Source organism: Procambarus clarkii, chromosome 34, assembly GCF_040958095.1.
Source record: "Procambarus clarkii isolate CNS0578487 chromosome 34, FALCON_Pclarkii_2.0, whole genome shotgun sequence".
Classification (NCBI taxonomy): domain Eukaryota; kingdom Metazoa; phylum Arthropoda; class Malacostraca; order Decapoda; family Cambaridae; genus Procambarus; species Procambarus clarkii.
The window spans coordinates 36,580,738-36,599,558 of record NC_091183.1 but is presented as its reverse complement, the minus strand read 5'-3'; the positions used below and the strand labels follow the sequence as shown (position 1 = coordinate 36,599,558).

At 44.1% G+C, this 18,821-nt stretch overlaps 1 protein-coding gene and 2 non-coding genes across 3 annotated transcripts; 2 read left to right on the top strand and 1 right to left on the bottom strand.

Annotated features, from left to right (window-relative positions):
• Positions 1-2,419: 2,419 nt before the first annotated feature.
• TRNAK-UUU (transfer RNA lysine (anticodon UUU)) lies at positions 2,420-2,492 on the top strand. Its single transcript has one exon. It is a non-coding gene; the product is annotated as a tRNA-Lys (tRNA).
• A 629-nt stretch (positions 2,493-3,121) lies between these two features.
• TRNAW-CCA (transfer RNA tryptophan (anticodon CCA)) lies at positions 3,122-3,193 on the top strand. The gene has a single exon. It is a non-coding gene; the product is annotated as a tRNA-Trp (tRNA).
• Positions 3,194-3,744: 551 nt separating this feature from the next.
• On the bottom strand, positions 3,745-18,427 carry LOC123762047 (adventurous-gliding motility protein Z). Its single transcript, XM_045748251.2, has 12 exons — positions 17,895-18,427; positions 14,933-15,169; positions 13,305-13,444; positions 13,018-13,119; positions 11,670-11,761; positions 11,346-11,484; positions 10,443-10,813; positions 9,878-9,992; positions 9,199-9,307; positions 7,483-7,600; positions 5,385-6,562; positions 3,745-4,746 (listed from the first exon to the last, which is right to left on the bottom strand). The coding sequence occupies exons 2-12, from the start codon at positions 15,108-15,110 to the stop codon at positions 4,739-4,741; spliced, it is 2,550 nt and encodes an 849-aa protein (XP_045604207.2). The 5' UTR covers positions 15,111-15,169; positions 17,895-18,427; the 3' UTR covers positions 3,745-4,738.
• Between the last annotated feature and the right edge of the window lie 394 nt (positions 18,428-18,821).

Below are 18,821 nucleotides of genomic sequence, written 5' to 3'. Positions count from 1 at the left end.
ACTTTACACGAGTTAAGTTATCAAGATAAAATTAATATTTCACCCCAGTAACGATTTTAACAATTACAAACTAGCGAATTGTCTTGTGTACGATGTAATATATATATATATATATATATAACTTACCCTACAACAATAGCTACCTAATAAAATAATTTAGTTTTAATGACATTTTAATATTTTGCTTATAGTATAATTACTTTTGTTATGTACACCAAATATATGAGAGCATAGTTTGTGTCTAGCATGATGGTAGAGTGCAGTAAGTAAGTGCTAATTATTCCTGATATTTTGGGGTAGAGAGTGAGTGAGGGAGCCCTGTGAGGGAGGCGAGGCGGGAAGACACAAGAGTTCATTCACAGACGACTACCACCACCACCCTCTCCCTCCTGGACCAGTACTACCCCTCAAGGACAACCTCCAACACCTTCAAGGATTACGACCGCCATCTTCCACGCCCTCAAAGACCACCATCACTCTATTATAGTACCACCACCTTCCACACTCACTCAAGGTTCACTTCCATCTCCTACACCCCTCAAGGGTCACCACCTCCATCTCCCCTTAAGGCCCACCACCTCTTCCTTCCACACCCCTCAAGGCTCACCACCTCTTCCTTCCACACCCCTCAAGGCTCACCACCTCTTCCTTCCACACCCCTCAAGGCTCACCACCTCTTCCTTCCACACCCCTCAAGGCCCACCACCTCTTCCACACCCCTCAAGGCTCACCACCTCTTCCTTCCACACCCCTCAAGGCCCACCACCTCTTCCACACCCCTCAAGGCCCACCACCTCTTCCACACCCCTCAAGGCTCACCACCTCCACCTCCCCTCAAGGCCCACCACCTCTTCCACACCCCTCAAGGTCCACCACCTCTTCCACACCCCTCAAGGTCCACCACCTCTTCCTTCCACACCCCTCAAGGCTCACTACCTCTTCCACACCCCTCAAGGCTCACTACCTCTTCCTTCCACACCCCTCAAGGTCCACCACCTCCACCTCCTACACCTCTCAAGGTTCACCACCTCCACCTCCCACACCCCTCAAGGACCACCATCTCCTACGCCCCTCAAGGACCACCATCTCCTACACCCCTCAAGGACCACCATCTCCTACACCCCTCAAGGCTCACCACCTCTTCCTTCCACACCCCTCAAGGTCCACCACCTCCATCTCCTACACCCCTCAAGAACCACCAAACCCCACACCCCCAAGGACCACCAAACCCCACACCCCCAAGGACCACCAAGGACCATCTCACCCTCAAGGGCCACCTACCACACCATCATCACCCTTACCATAAGAACAACTACTAAGGACCCCCCCCCCCACCCTTCCCTAGTAGGTAGTAACTAAGTGATTGTATCTTAACCACCGCTGCCCACTGGATGGGAGGCGGTGTGCAGGAGAAACATATCAATTGTGGCACTAGCTCTCCACATGTCAGTTGCTTAATTTAGAAACTGTACTTGTGGTCGATCTCGAACCCATTGTTGATGTGACGACTTATTCAAATTCAAATTCAAATATTTATTCAGGTAAGTCATTATATTGAATTTTGTAACTAGCTCATCAAGATTGTAACTTGCTTAGCTAAACGAATTGTGGGGTTCAGCCCCTGAGCCCATTATATGCCTCTGTAACCCTTTCCACTACACCCTACAAGATGGGTATGGGGTACATAATAAATGAACTACACTAAAAAACTCCCTAGCTCACCCTCGAGAACCACCATCGTCACTTTCAAGGAGTACCGCCACCCTTGCCCCTCAATTAGCAACCACTACTACCACCTCCCTTACCCCTCGAGGACCACAACTGGTAGACGACTCTACCAGTCCATTACCCCAGTGGACCACTACCACCGTAATTAACATATGGACCGCTACCCCTCACTCTCAAGTTAAGCACCATCAACACCCCCTCCACTACGCCTATATACACCTCCCACTACTATATACACTCCCCCTACTATATACACCTCCCACTACTATATACACTCCCCCTACTATATACACCTCCCACTACTATATACACTCCCCCTACTATATACACCTCCCACTACTATATACACTCCCCCTACTATATACACCTCCCACTACTATATACACCACCCCCTACTATATACACCTCCCCTACTATATAAACCTTCCACTACTCCGATATACACCCTCCACTGACAGTTCCTATACATCCTTGCAAGACATTCACCTGCGTGAGACAAGAGGAGCCTGCGCTAGGCCTGGCTCAAGGTCACGAGGTAAGACTGATCAATACATCAAGAAGCACCGACAGTTACACTACTGGACTATAAATCAAACTTATAATACTGTAATATTAAATTAGATGCTGGGTTGCAAGTATTGAGCGTGTAGCCGTGTGACTGATATACCTAGCTCGTGTGGTATGCTCCCAAGCCCGGATAGCTCAGTCGGTAGAGCGTTAGGCTTTTAACCTAACGGTCCAGGGTTCGAGTCCCTGTTCGGGCGTGATAGTTTTTGAGAACACAGCATTGACAGTCTCAAATATTTACGTTTATAGACTTATATACATCTATGTATATTGACTATATACATTTATGTTGACTGTGCATTTATGTATATAGACAAGTCAAACAGTTTGTATGTAGACTATTTGTTTTTCTTAACAGTATTAAGATATTATATAATTATATAGGAATATAGTAATATTATTATTAAACTAGACCCATTGCCGAGTTTCGTTCACCTGATGCTCCTATTCACTTAGTCGTAAATAGGTATCTGGGAGTTAGGCAGTTGCTATACGGGCTGCTTCCTAGGGATGTGTGTATGTGTGTGTGTGTGTGTGTTATATGTAGTAGACATAATAGAGGAAAAAAATAGATTGGCTAGAAAGGCGAGATCCAAGAGCTAATAGCTCCATGTACGTACTCAATCAATTATTTATCATTGCTGGCTTTGTACATGACCGAAACGCTATGTTAGAGGCTTACACAAATATTGGTTTACCATTTCGTCATCAAGATTAGTAATCAAATAACCCCTTTTGTTCTGTTATGTATAAAAAAGATGAGGAAAGCACGTGCCGCGAGCCAAAGTGAGGGGTTGAGAGGGTGGAGTTTAGGACAACTTACCACGGCCCTGTGGCGCAATGGTAGCGCGTCTGACTCCAGATCAGAAGGCTGGGTGTTCGAGTCACTCCAGGGTCACTGTGTTTTACTATTTCCACCTGTATCCTGTATTACTGACTCGCGTTCTTCTTTGGTTGACTTTTTATTATACACTTTATACTTATCCTGTGGATGGCAGTAGTTTTCCACACCCATTCTCTGTGGTAGACTTCGTTACCCCATTCTTGATCCAGGGAATAATCATATTATTCGTATTCTTCCATTTATTTTTGGGAATTTCTAAATACCTGTATATTATTTTCCTTCCATCCAACAAATAGTGGCGTTGGCTCTTAATTCTGGCCTCCCAGCCTAGCGTAAAGTATTCAAATGTCAGGAACTTGTTACTAACCGATCAGAATTGTGTAACCTTGCTGAATACATTTATGTATGTTTTTTATGATTTCCTGCTTAGCAACATATATATTTATACAAATTTGTCTGGTATTTGCGTTGGTGTCCATTGGTTATTGTGTAGCGGCTGTAGCCTGTCTGATTATGTAAACACAGTCCAAATTTATCTATGAAGTCTACTCTCATCTTTGATATTATCACTTAGAAATACTAAACTCTGAATATATAAAGACAAGTATTATCACACATTTATTTTGAAATACTTACATATAAGTTTGATCGTTTTTGTACATGCGAAAAAATACACGAAGGAGTTGGAAAATACAGTAGTTAAAATATTAAGTTACATAACAAATCATCTGCATTAATATGCATAATAATCTGTCTGTGGTGAAGTTCCTTAAGCATAAAATCTTGGAATTTGTAAATTATTTCCTTGCTCAAACTCCCTTTATCGTACAAACATGTTATAAATCCATTCATATTGATAACTTCTGTTCGCACTCCATTTATTTGTCAGTTAACAAGATGAACTTCGTACACACAAAAAACAAAAGTTGGACAATTTAAAGTTGTTAAGATGCACCAAGTTGTAGATATAACCACTTTGAACACAGCTAGTGTTGTGGTCTTAGTATGTGAATATACAAAATCTAGTCCTGAACTAGCATTTTGTAATTCGTTATTTGTTGTTCTCCAGACAAGCTGTGAGTCCTTGTAGAGAAAATCAGTTTTGAGGTAGCCAGATGGCTCGTGCATACTCTCTTCTGAAAGAATGCCAGCAGTGTCTCTACATAGACTAGGCTGCCAGCCTTTGTCTGCATAACATTAAACACGGAATACCATAAGATATATGTTAGCTACTGGTCCAATTGGAAGATCACATTGAAACAAACGATAGGTTATTGATACAAGTGAAGGAGTGTGAGGCCCGGGGCGACAGTCACATCTCTGAAGACGGCGTCGCTGGCGAGGAGAGCTGGTGTGGTTTGACCGTGTCCTGGGCCGTGCTCCTCTGCCAAGTGATTTGGTCCCTGGTCCCTGTGATCCTCTGGAGCTCCTGCTGGGGCGGCGCCTGATGGCGACGAGGTGTCGTGGTCCGTTGGTACACCAGAGGCGCACTTCACCGTGCAAGCGGGATCACAGGTCGCAGCCACCCGTCGCAGGTAGGTCATCTCCCGACGGAGGGCGTCCCGCTCACGGGTGACAGCCTCTGCCAGCTCTAAATACTTAGAACTCTGAAGCAAGAAAAACAATGGTATGTATGAGTACACCCTTTACTACAGTTAATATGGCATCGTATATATCAAAACTCATCCCTGTTATTAGCTCAAAGTAACCCAGTATCAAGAGAAAAATAATGAGCAACTCGTCATTATCAAATAGCATAACAAGAATATTTAAGAACAACTGTTATATTTTTTAACACAAATATTGATATTACAATATAAAAATGGACTAATCTGCTTTTAGCATGCTATCAGATGGTGTACTAAAGCTAAAAACTAGTCTAAATTCTAACTCCGGTGCATACAAATACAATCATGGAGATACTAGTGCATGCTACTACAGTTAGCTAAGCCTAATCTGTACGTGGAGAATTGGTAATGGCCTGCAACAGCCCACCTGCGAGTGAGCGCATCAATCCTGTCCCCCAACAAGTGAGTATATTTGTCAACACTGTTAAGTTTGTTGTAGGTTGCCCATATAACTAACTGGTACTTGAGGCAGTTTTCACACTGTGAACTGTGGCGCTGTATCAGTCTTCCCAGCCGCGACCCCTGTTTCTCAAGGTCCTCTTGCAGCCCCTCGACAGCGCCTCCAACAAACTCTAAGAGCATCATCAACGTCTCACAGTTACCACACTCCGTCTTACCCTCTTCCTGGCCTGCAAGACCGTCCACTTTGGCGCCATCGGCCTCTCTCTGCTGCGGGTCTTCAGTAATACCTTCTCCGTCCTCTTGGCCAGACCCACACTCGTCCTGTGTACTGGTCGGGACCCCTGTGGCTGGCGTCTCTTCCTCTTTCATACTTGTCTCTTTGTCTCCTTCATTTGCGTTTGTACATTCGTCCTTTTCTTCTGTTGTGTTCATACTTCCTTCTGTTTCTTCTGTTTTATTAACTTGCAGTTCGACTTCAGTGTTATTTGACTGACCTGTTTGATCTGTTTCTTTGTTGTTTGAATGTCCCACATTGTTTACTGCTCCTTCTGTCCTGTCTTCCATTTCCCCGTTCTTCCCTACACTCTTTGCCTGTCTGTCTGTTCTCTCCCTCTTTTCGTCGCTGCTAGTGCTCCTCTCTCCATTCTTGTTCTTTATATCTACTTGTTGGACTTCCATGATTTCCTTTGGATCAGTTGTCAGTCCTTGTTGGTCATTGGTTTCCTCTGTCTCCGCTACGTCGCTATTGGTGAGTGTGTTGGGTATGGGTGCAGGTGTGTGGTGAACGGTGGTGTTACTGGCGTTAGCATCTGTGGCGTCTGGAGCTGCAGGTGTGGGGTCGTCTGGAGCTGCAGGTGTGGGGTCGTCTGGAGCTGCAGGTGTGGCGTTGTCTGGAGCTGTAGCTGTGGGGTCGTCTGGAGCTGCAGGTGTAGGATCGTCTGGAGCTGTAGGTGTGGGATCGTTTGGAGCTGCAGGTGTGGGGTCGTCTGGAGTTGCAGATGTGGGGTCGTCTGGAGCTGCAGCTGTGGGGTCGTCTGGAGCTGCAGCTGTGGGGTCGTCTGGAGCTGCAGGTGTGGGGTCGTCTGGAGCTGCAGGTGTGGCGTCGTCTGGAGCTGCAGGTGTAGGGTCGTCTGGAGCTGCAGGTGTGGTGCAGTCTGGAGCTTCTGGAGCTGCAGGTGTAGGGTCGTCTGGAGCTGTAGGTGTGGTGCAGTCTGGAGCTGCAGGTATGGGGTCGTCTGGAGCTGCAGGTGTGGTGGGCAGGCCACTATCATACGTGGACATGCGCCCCGGAGCTTGTAAGGAGTCTTGGCTGCGTGACGAGGCAGCAGCAGCAGCAGCAGTAGTAGTGGTGAGGACAACGGCCAGGCCCCGACCCACCTCCTCCAGACGAGTCCTGCAACAACATAACATTACTGGCGTCTTCCGGACGTACCTGGTGCTCAGCCCGCGTCGTCTTGTCCTGGGACTGTTTGAGTTGGTCCAGGGCTCGCTGGTAGAGGGCGCCCTGGACCCGCGCCTGCTCCTGCGACACAAAGACCTGTTGCCGCGCCCGCTGCAACTCCTCCAGGACTCGGGCCGCGTCTTCTTCCTGCTGCGCGCGCGTTTTCCTGTGCGCAACACCGGTCCACCGCCAGATTTAAATAAAGCACTCACCCATCCTCTTCTTAGTTGTGAATATATATTATTTATACAGTATATATTTACAAATACTTCTTAGAAGTGAAATAGGAAATGTAAATACTTGAGTACATTTAGTATATTCTTGAACTATTTGTCGTGTGTTAATGCTTCTATTTTGCTCATTATATGTTGCTGTTTAATATATAATGAGAATAATAACAATAAAAGTTGTAACAAAGATTAGCACGTAAAGATTGTTCACTGTCATTGAGGGATATAAAGGGATACGGACTTTAGTGGGTAATATACGCTGATTGATTGATAAAGATTAAGCCACCCCAAGAGGTGACACGGGCATGAATGAGCCTGTAAAAATATACACGGCTCGAGTAAGTCTTTATCATAGTTGGATACACCTAACCCCGAGGGCTTGGAGATCAGTCAATACAGGACACTACAATTACATTCGAATTTTGAGAGTTGTCTGTATCTCAGACATATCCCAGCCAACATAATATCGAATTATGTTGGTTGAATTATTAAACACCTAGCTTAATGTATACCCCTTGGCAGATGGGAGGGAAGGGTGGAGTATCTTAAGGTGTATCTGGGAGATGAGGGTGGGTTTTGTGGGTATTTGCGATGGTAGGGTGAGCTGCGGAATATTGATAGGGTGCTTGGAAGTCATCTTACCTATAGCTTTCGTTGTCAGAGGCCAGCTGTTGTCTCATGCTGGCCACCTCTTCTCGGAGTCGGTCCATCGCTTCACTTTGCTGCTGGGCCGCGTCCCTCAGGGACCTCACCTCTGACTCTGGGCCAACAATACTTTCATTACATATTCTATATCTAATGACGGTAGTATTTCTTTGCAATAATTTGTTTAAAAGCAAGCGCACAAATAATAATTTAAAATTGTTTAGCAAGTCTTCACTCATGTGATCAGCTACGTCACTGGAAGAGAGAAGAAACAGGAGAGACATGATCACCACATACACAGTTCTCTGGGACAATAGACATGTGTGTGGGGTTCAGGTGTGAAGGGTGGAGGACCAGTAACTAACATGTGTTGAGTTCAGGTGTGGAGGGTGGAGTACCAGCAACATGTATGAGAAGGAGGAGGAGGGTGGTGGTGGAGTTTGCAGACACTTACCAGAACACTTGTCTAATGCCGCCCCTCCCTCATGATTCACACCAATAACAAATTTTGTAATGGGTCTTGTTGTGATCTGTATCTTTCACACGCACCGGGACCTGGCTAGTACGTGTGGTCTGCCTGCTGTTGTTGTTGTTGTTATGATTATTATTATTGTTGTTAGTATTATTGTATTGTTAGTCGAGAGCCAGTTTGATGGGAATGTTATCAATCTGGCTCAGTCCACCCCGTCCTAAGGTTTCTCAACGTCCGGAAACTGTTGTACTAACGTCAAAAAATTGTCGTACTAAAGTGCCCTTATACCAGAGGACCTACCAAAGGATCCAAAACAGAAAACGAGAGAGTATGATAATTTTGCGAGTCGCTACCATTTTCTAGTACAACAATTTTTGGCCTTAGGTAGAGTATACGTCAAAATGTGACGTTGTATTAGGAGGACGGGTTGAGTTATCTATTGAAATGAAATTAGAACGGCTCCGTAGTAACTGGTCCAAACGTCTATTACAATATCACAGTGGATCTTTGATAAACCACGATAGATCATGTGTACAATAACTGACTTCGATCGACGCTGATCGAAGTATTGATTTGGCCAACGTCGAGCCCCTGGTTGGCCTCGAAGTCAAGAATTAAAATATTGCAGTTCTTAGATTATTTCAGGCATAGAGTATAGTTAAACTGTCTTATTTATGATCTTGGTTTAAAGAACTTTAATATAAAAAAATTTAACTAACTTATCTTATTCAAGATGTTATTATAATAGAAATTGAATAAGTTTAATGTATGCAATATTAATGTATACCCAAGCGACTGATTTTAAATCTAATATACCACTCGACTAGGCTGAACCATGTATTTGCCTCTGGCTAACCTAATCAAGACTGTGTATTATCTATTCATTCAAAACTATATACAGCCTATCCAGTTGAAAAACAATGTATAGTCTACCAAGTTGAAACTATATATAAGCTATCCAGTTTAAAACTAGTACCATATATACGATGTGGAGTGGATGATCGTATCTGATGATAATGGTGAATATTTCATGAGTAGCTGACTCATGGTGGCGGTGGGGAGGTAGTGATGAATATTATATGAGGCAGACTGACTCAGTGGGAACACAGAGCTTGTAGAACATGGGAACATGCGAGGCAAGATTGTAGGAGTGATAGCTCCTGAGGTTCCTAAGGTGTGATAGCACCGTAGCTGTGAGGTTCTGAGGGAGGAGGGAGAGTGAATGGGCGTTGTGGACTGACCATGGCGGGCCTGTATGGCGGTGATGGCGGCGCCCAGCTGCTGCCCGGCTGCCAGCCGCTCGCTCTTAACATCGTCAGTAGTGTCCGCCTCCACGCCCCGACCAGAGCCCTGCAACATTACTGTGTAGTCTTAACTTATTCTTAATCATTTAAGGGAAATATCTACACATGCACACAAAAGTTAGACTTGTGGGGTCCAGCAACTGAAGTTCGACTCTGCAAATTCTGCTGGTTTAATTCAGCAAATGCAATAATCAGATGTTGAACAAGTCTGCAGCTCGTTTTGACCCACTATAATAATTAAATATTATACACATATATATAAAAGCTGCAACAGGTGTAATGAATGACTCAACTTTTATATCCGCTAAAGAGAGAAGTGGCGTAACTTGAGAGAAGAAAGAAGCTATATATCTTTGTGTGATGCTGTCACTTTAGGAGAGGGAAGATAATCTAAAGGAAAACGAAGTCACACTACAGTACTTGGCCATATTGAATGTAAACATGATGATAATATTTGTATTAAACAACAGGAGCTGTGCATGCATGATAAACTAGCCACTGCTGGAGACAACAGTGCAATAAATCAAGACGCGAGTAAAAAAGTTCGGTAGCAGGACAGAAGAGGGAATGATTTAGCAGGTAAGCAGCTGGAGTACAGTAGAAGGTAGTGACCTACCTGCGCCAGTGTGGTGATGGCGAGCAGGAGACGAGAGGTGTCCTCCCTAGCCGCCGTCAGCCTGTCCTCTAGCTCCTGGGCCCTGGCCGTCCCCGCCGCCGCCTCCCCGCTCCGACTAAGCATCCGGATGACACGTCAGGAAACAAAAAACACAGACGGTCACAAAAACGGGAGAAAATAATGCGTTGAATCAGTCGTAAAAACAGAGGCAACGTATTACTCATAATAATTATGAAATGAAAGAAGCGACAGGGAAGTTAATACATCAAAACAAGAAGTAAGTGAGGAGGAAAGTGTCTTGGCGCCGGCGCCGCCATCCTAGCAGTGTCTAACACACCGGTATGCGTTATTAGTTACCATTCGTGACTTTTGAGTGGGAATCGTACTTCCACTATGGGTGTACTTTTTACCTTGAAAATTTATGGATCCTCCCAAGCAAGTTATCATCAAATACTAGTAAGGCTTTATTGTAAACTGCTCAAAACACTGCTTGTGAAGGCAGTTGATAAGAGAGAAATATATGGCGGAAGGGAGTTGAGGTAAAGTTATTATTTAAAGTACTCACGCCACGATGATCTGATCGAGTCTGGCATGAGCGTCCCTTGAGTGCTGACGCTGTTCCTCCAGCTGAACCTCCAGGCGCGTCCTGGCAGCCCTCGCCGCCAGCAGGTCCTCCTCCAGGGCCGTTACCTTCCTGCTGCTCTCTCGCACCTCCTGCCGCAGCCCACTTATTGCTTGCTCCTGCTCCTCCCGTTCCTCTTGAAGGGCCTTGATTCTCTGTTGTTGTCTGGCCACCTGCTCATCCTTTTGCTCTTGCTTCCTCTTCTGTTTGTTGTCCGCCTCCTCTAGGAGCCTCCGCAGCTCCTGACCCTCCTGCTTCGTCGCCGCTAGTAGCGTAGACAGCTCCTCCAGGGCTGACTCGCTGCTGGCGCGAACCTGTAGTGGAGAATCGTAAGAGACCAGGGCGTTCTACTGTCCATTCGTTCATATCGTTAAATATGCTTTTTTTCTGTTAACTTGCTACATAATCTTCCAGGCTTGGTGCATTCTTTTGATAATTACTTAGTTCTTATTGTCGGGGACAGGAAGGCTGTTAAGCTTAATGAGTTCCCCGTAGAGCCCTAGGCCATTGATAGAATTCAATATTTACCCCCTAGGTAAACGTTTGAAGCAAACGTTTCGCCTTGTTCGGAAATCTAACCCTGGACTATTTAGTTGTGTACCGACTACACTGGCCAGTCCATATAAATTAAATGAATGCAGATGGTAAATCAAGTCTCACACGAAAATAATATTAATCAGTGTAACTTTATTGTTATGTTGTAATAGTGTGGATGCACAAATCCATTTCTCTGCCGGAAATCGGCAAATGTCGCTGTACTTTGTCAGTTGATGTGTTCTATTATAGCTGCCAGGTTCATTATTTTCTCAGCCAAGACTTGTGAGAGGACACTGAGTATTTCCATACCTGAGCGGTGTGAGTGTGTGTGTCCTGAGCGAGTGTGAGGGCCTGCCTCAGCTTGGTGAGGGCCTCCTGTTCTCTCTGGGTCATGACTGAGAGGGAGTGCTGCAGGCGACGCACCTCCTCCTGCAGCGTCGCCTTCTCCCTGCCAGGGAAGATACAACAAACATATCCACACCATTTTTTTACCTGGAATTTCCAAGATGTTTCATGCTATAATTATATTTTTTATTCCGTGGTAATATGCTTTGAAAAATCACGTCAGTTTAAATGTTATACAATTATTAGAAATGGCAAATAATTCGCCATGCAAGAGGAAGAGTGTGAGACCTTGTGAGTGTCGCGATCCTGGAGTTGGTGGCGTCTTTCTGTCCACTCTCCGTGCTGCTGCTGCTGCTGCTGGTCGCCTCCGACGCCTCCCCCTGATGGACAGTACATATATAACACTTTATATCCAGGCCCCAAACAAGGGTAAAGTTGGCCACTCGTGGTGTACGAGTCGACCCACATCCAAGCTCTGGGGCCAGATTCACGAAGCAGTTACGCAAGCACTTACGAACCTGTACATCTTTTCTCAATCTTTGGCGGCTTTGTTTACAATTAATAAACAGTTAATGAGCTCCGAAGCACCAGGTGACTGTTTATAACAATAACAACAGTTTATTGGGAAGTTTTCATGCTTGTAAACTGTTTAATAAACGTAACCAGAGCCGTCAAATATTGAGGAAAGATGTAGGCGTTCGTAAGTGCTTGCATAACTGTTTCGTGAATCTGTCCCCTGGGCCTACCACACCACAGGCCCAGTGGGACAAGAAACTGTATCTCCACAATTAGCTGGATATTTATAAACCAGATAGCATTTTCGCATTCAAGTGTCTTTTCAAACATTTACACCTATTTTATCCATATCTTTAACACATTAGGAAACTCCTGGAATGCAAACTATGTTATTTAGACGTTACTGAAATTAACACGGTTACAAACGCACAGTTGTATAGGAATTGCGTGCATGAATTATATAAATGGCAATAGCATAAATAAAATGGGAACTGTCCTGAGCTTGCCTGTCACTGTTGAAGCTAATGTGATGTAAAACATGTAACTCAAGGGCGGCCATCTTAGTGCGGCGATCCACAGGCAAAATGCTGTATGGATCCTTGATTCTGGCCTGAGAAAACAAGGATGTAATGAACATCCTTGTTTCCTCGAACATCTGAGGATCTTGAAGACCTCTAGAGCCTATATCTTACTGTTTCCCCTTGTGTATGAATTATATATATAACTGGAAGGGGTACCAGGCGTTGTCCGGGTCTGTATCAGTCTTCACTGGAGACTGAAATGGGGACCACTGAGTCCATAGAGTTGCATTATCTCGACCAGACCTCACACTAGAAAGTTAAGGGACGATGACGTTTCGGTCCGTCCTGGACCATTCTCACAATCGACTTGAGAATGGTCCAGGACGGACTGAAACGTCGTCGTCCCTTCACTTTCTAGTGTGTGGTCTGGCCAACGTGCTTCAGCCACGTTATTGTGACTCCTCGTCTGCATTATCTGTTCATAATATTCAGAATTCAGATGTTGTTATATACAAAGCGTATGTTGTGATGGCAGCTTTGCCTTCTGAGGGGCTACGAACACTTAAGAAATATAGACCGAGAGAGACGGAGATACTGACCATGGCGATGGCCTGACTGAGAGCGTCAGCGAGGCGGCGATTAAGTTCCTGGTTGTCTTGACCCATTCTCCGGACTCCCTCACCCACAGACACCACCTCTCGCTGACCACACAATCATGTCGTCCACAAAGGATTTGATTACTTTAATAACAGCATATTTAGTAGCGACAGGAATATATCAAGCATTTGTAATTTAAGTAGATGTTGCATTAATAACATTTATGTGATTGCGGGAAAATTCAAATCACAAGCTTGGGTGTAATGCTCTCCTAAGAGGTGTTGCTGACCTTGAGAAAGTCGTTCTCCCGCTCGAGCTGGGTTATGAGATCCTCCTGGTGTCTGAGGAGCTCCAGCAGCCATCGTGACGCCGCCTCCTCCCTGCCCACCTGGGTGCTCACGCCACCTACACCCCCACCATCCCACCTTACTGAAACACACGCATATATACCAATCTTTAGTTGTGTATTATCATTTTAGGCTCAGAACACTGTTGTTTTACTCTTATCTATATGGTAGGTTTGAGTTTAGGTGAAAAGTTAGCTAGGTTCACCTAATCCATATTAGGATATTATCTCGTATCGGGAATAAATGAAAGAGTAACAAGCTCCAGGTAAATCATACCATTTGCTCTCAAATATTTGGTAAGTGTACATTCACCTGTTTGACCAGACCACTCACTAGAAGGTGAAGGGACGACGACGTTTCGGTCCGTCCTGGACTATTCTCAAGTCGTCCCTTCACCTTCTAGTGTGTGGTCTGGTCAAACTACTTCAGCCACGTTATTGTGACTCGTCATCGCCTGCGTACATTCACCTATATAATGCTGAAGTGTCCTAGCTCTTTTTCAGAGTCTACATTAGCCTACATTAGTCTACATTACAGTTTGAAAGATTCATTTTCTGCAGTATAACTCTGTGAGTAGAACTCCGCCAGTCATTCCCTCTATATGTACATACTTTTTTTGCACAATGTACAGGCTGCCAAAATGGGCCCTATTCACGGCTGAACAGAGCCTGTGTTCCATATTGTTCACCTCATTTAAGTTCCTGACAAAAAGTGCAGATGTTGTTGCTATGGGGCCAGATTTACGAAGCAGTTACGCAAGTACTTACGAACGTGTACATCTTTCCTCAATCTTTGACGGCTTTGGTTATATTTATTAAACAGTTTACAAGCATGAAAACTTGCCAAACTGTTGTTATTGATATAAACAGCCTCCTGGTGCTTCGGAGCTCATTAACTGTTTAATAATTGTAAACAAAGCCGCAAAAGATTGAGAAAAGATGTACAGGTTCGTAAGTGCTTGCGTAACTACTTCGTGAATCTGGCCCATGAGTAGCACTGGATTTTCGCTACAATATGTTAGTGGTGGATGTGTGGGATGATACGGATAGAGTGGGATGGCATCAACAGGTGCGGTACACGTAATAAAGATGCTCAGTATTAATGAGGTTCGGCTACTCGACACAGCCCCGCTCCTGTGCCAGGTAAGTCCACCACGGGCTCACCATAGCCCGTGCTACTTGGAACTTTTGTTCCCAGTAGCTGAATCTAACACAACAACAACTTATACCCTGCCAGCTTCTGTACACAGCCTGTGAGTTGGTGCATTGGCAACACTTGCTCCAGATAGTTTATTATTATTATTATTATATAAGGAATAGTATAAAACAAAAAGTTTAAAAAATTGTATTTAATTAATTTGTTAGTTAAGTTTAAAATGGGGTTTAAGTTTCTTTAAATATTGTTCTGCTTCACATAGCAAATATATTATTTTTGAAGAATTTGACACGAAATAGGAAATACATTACAATATACATCTACCCTGACACACACAAAAAAACGGAAAATCCTCTACAAAACGACACTGAAAATATGAAATACTGTAATGATAAAGACGTGGGAAATAGCGTACCTGTGGGCTGGTAGGGGAGGTGGTGGTTGGTGTGGGCCGCATGTGTGTGTGAGGCTTGCTGGGGGTGGGGGCAGGTTGTAGGGGGTTCTGGAACAGACTCCCAACCTGGCTGGTCGTAGAGGAGTCTCTTGAGTCTGGTGACAGCCTCCCTGTACCTGACACTGTCTGCCACCTGCATCCTGCTACGGTGTTAGCACTCGCAACATATGGGGACAACTGCAGTCAGGCGAGATGACACTGTTGAATAAATCCACAAGGGCCGTGACAAATCCATACTGTTGCCTTGATCCCTGTATGCAATATACACTTATATTTATCAAACACTATTAAAAGCACTCTCGAGAGTTAAATGTAATTATGACTTATTAATTATACTAATTAATTCATTAATATCGACACCAGATCATCTTACACAAAGGTAGAAAAACTGATAAATACTGTTAAACCAATTGAGGAAATGAAAACAGGAATATGGAGTATAAGGAACAGTAGACATAGAAGCCCATGGGAGAGTGATCCTTGCAAGCACCACAGACAGGCGTCTACAGGTACAATACACCATCAAATGCCACAGGCACAACAAGAGAGAGAACATTATATGTATATACCTGCTGAGGGGACTATGTTGATATAACAATATAGGAAACATAAAATTAAAAGAAATTCTACGAAATGCTAAATATGCTGTACCGAAACGTTTGGTCTTGTTTCCTTTCAGCTGATGGGCTTGTTCACCGGAGGAGTATAAGCAACTACTGTGAATTGTATCTTGGGAAAAGTCAGAAATTCCTGAAATTGACAGAAATGAGAAATTGGTTTCTCATTCCTGTCTCCGAGAATGAGAAGTCCAATCATAGGAATAAAATATAGCCCTGTAATATCAGCTAGGAAGATAGATACGGCAATGAGAACTGTCAAAACAATGAATGTTACTCCAATGATGGCAGGTCTTCATCAAGGCATTGGTGATCTTGCAAATGTAATATTGTCCACGTCCCCAGTCAAGCTAAAAAATATTCAGTGAACCTTTACGGCTATCGTATAATCACTTAATAATAATAATAATAAAAATAATAATAAGAATTTTATTTACAGGTTCTGAACAGATACAATAAAATATAACGAAAACAAAATTAAATATGAATATGGCGTTGGTTTGAGCACAGCTGGAGAACAACGGCGGAGGTCTTCAACCTCAAACTATAGCAAATATAAGAACTATAGCTGGAGCAAAGGTTAAAATTTCCAAGAATGAACTTGACAGCGTCCTGCTGTGATGGCTATTTGGACCTCCATGGATCATCACGACAATCTCACGGACACGCCTGGTGAGGCTAGGCTATGAGAGTAATAAAACTCGAAATAAATCACAGATAAAGACGGATGGCATACTGGTATATCCACAGGGCGAGGCTCGTCTTACACTATAATAAATTTGAGCAAGAGAGTAAAAATACCTCCACCTGCCTCTCGCTGCGGGTAAATCAGGCCCCAGGAACGCAATTAAGATAATTTGCTTGCGCCACGACCTTGCTATCCACCGTGTTCCTGATTAAATCTGGTGGCCATCCGCTGTATTATTACCTCGGCTTGGTGCTATTTCCTAAGCTCTGAGGAGACAGTTAAATGTAATATATTATTTAACATTTTTGCTAATTCACTCGTACCCCCATCCTACAGGTGGCAGCAGTACCTTTACCCACTGACTGGGATGGGGAGGAGGAAGGGGTAGGAGCTATATAGGTAATAGGGAGGGCGAGGGTCGGTGGAATAGAAAGGTTAAGACGCTAAGGGGAGGATAGGGGATGAGGGGGAAGGAAGGTGAAGGGGCTGAGGAAAATGAGGAAGAGAGCTAGGGAAGGTGGAGATTTTGGATAAGGTCATGGGAGGGGAGATGCGAGACGGAAAGAGTTAAAACACTTCACGGAATAAAAAGGTCAGACGAGGCGTGGTGTTCGGCGAACTCTTATACCTTCGTCTGGGAATGTAAAACAAGACCGTAAGAAAATATAATTATAGACAATTTGTGAAGTTTTGATTTACTCGTGTGCTGAATGCCAGAGACTGCTGGAGATAAGGTCACGCCAACTACACGACATTGAACCAACATGAGATGTGGCAGCCTTTGTCCGTAGACCTTATATTTTTTATTGAATTATTATTTTAAAAGTGTGATAATAATATTAATAATAATAATAATAATTATTATTATTATTATTATTATTATTATTATTATTAAACAGTGAGCATACACATTTTACTGGAAAAGTGGTTAGGTTTGATTACGCTCTGGACTTTATAATGGTTCAAGACTGTGGGTTGGGTCTTCATTGTAATTAATGATGGTCCAGAATTAACGTTTAGGGCCGTCTTGGACTTTACCTGAATTTACCTCACTTGACAATTAATGAAATCAAAGATTTTTTTACGTAAATGGTTGTACATTGATAACTGTGAGAAAGTTTACATAAAAAGTACAGTACATCCATAAAAGAGTCAAACATTTAGGTCCATCCTGGACTTGTCAATGGTCCAGGACAAACGTTTAAGTCCATCCTGGACTTGATAATGGTCCAGGACAAACGTTTAAGTCCATCCTGAACAATAATATTCTTGGACGAAACGGAATGTCGTCTTTTTTCCCCGTTTGCTGATGTCTGTGACTCTAAGATTCATTTTATCGGTATTAATATTATTACCGTATAATAGTCCGCCTTACTAGAAAAACAAAATCGAGATGGATTAAATGTGTGAAAACATCTATATCATAATTCTTGAGTATTTTAGATCATCAGGTGGCTACGGAGGTGCTTGGCTGGATGCTTGGCTTCCCTGCTAGTTTGAATAATGGATATAAAGAGTATAATACCATCGAATTTGATGTTTCAAAAGCTGAGAGAGCAGAAGTTAAGTTGGGTTTTACAACTGCTGTGTGTGAAGACCACGAGGTATATAGTCTTACCGCTATGGGTGACCGGGTAGAGCCCCTGACTCTGAAGTTGCTGATACTTGTGGTTGAGGCTAGTGCAGACTCGCGCTGGCCCGCCTGCATTACTACTGGCGCAAGTTCTCAAACCTCCAGCGCTAGTGCAGGGTCACTCTGGGCTACATGGCTGTAGGGTATAGCTTCACGCTCGTATCCCTCTCTCTCTCTCGTGCAGGATTACTCCGGTGTCATTATAAGTGCTGCAGTACTTTGGGATCCATTACTGTAGAGGTTCACGCCGGGTTCCATCACTAGTAGAGGTTCACTCTGGGCTCCATCACTAGTAGAGGTTCACTCTGGGCTCCATCACTAGTAGTGGTTCACTCTGGGCTCCATCACTAGTAGAGGTGCATCACAGGACCCCGAGCATCACTCCCGAGAGGTCAGGACCACTAACTCTGGCGGGTTCACACCATAACAAACTTTTGCGCTCACACTCTCGACCCACGATGAAGGTGTCTCAGTGTGAGGCAGGTGTGTGAGAGGCGGCGTGGGAGGTGAGGCCGTAGTGAGGGCACATGGTGTACTGAGTGAGGCAAGGCCCCTCACCCCTCCCCAGGTGAGCTAGGAATGCCACCTGATCGATCCCTTCCACTACCACCTCCACACTCACCACTTTCCCTGTTTTTATTATATATATATAAGTGCCTTCCCATCCCTTGCCTTCATTTAAATGTTGTAAATTTCCTGAAGCAAAGACAGATAACTTCCTTGGTAACACTAATTATATTATTATTTGTTTTCATGCTTGTTACAAGGCATGACACTTGACGACCTCATCTCCCCGAGTGGTCGTTAATTACACAAGATCTATGATAATATGTTGTCTCGTCAATCACGGAGGGAAGAGTCAGGCAGGCGGTTGTGCTCCAGTAATTGTCTTAACATATTTCCTCGTGGTTT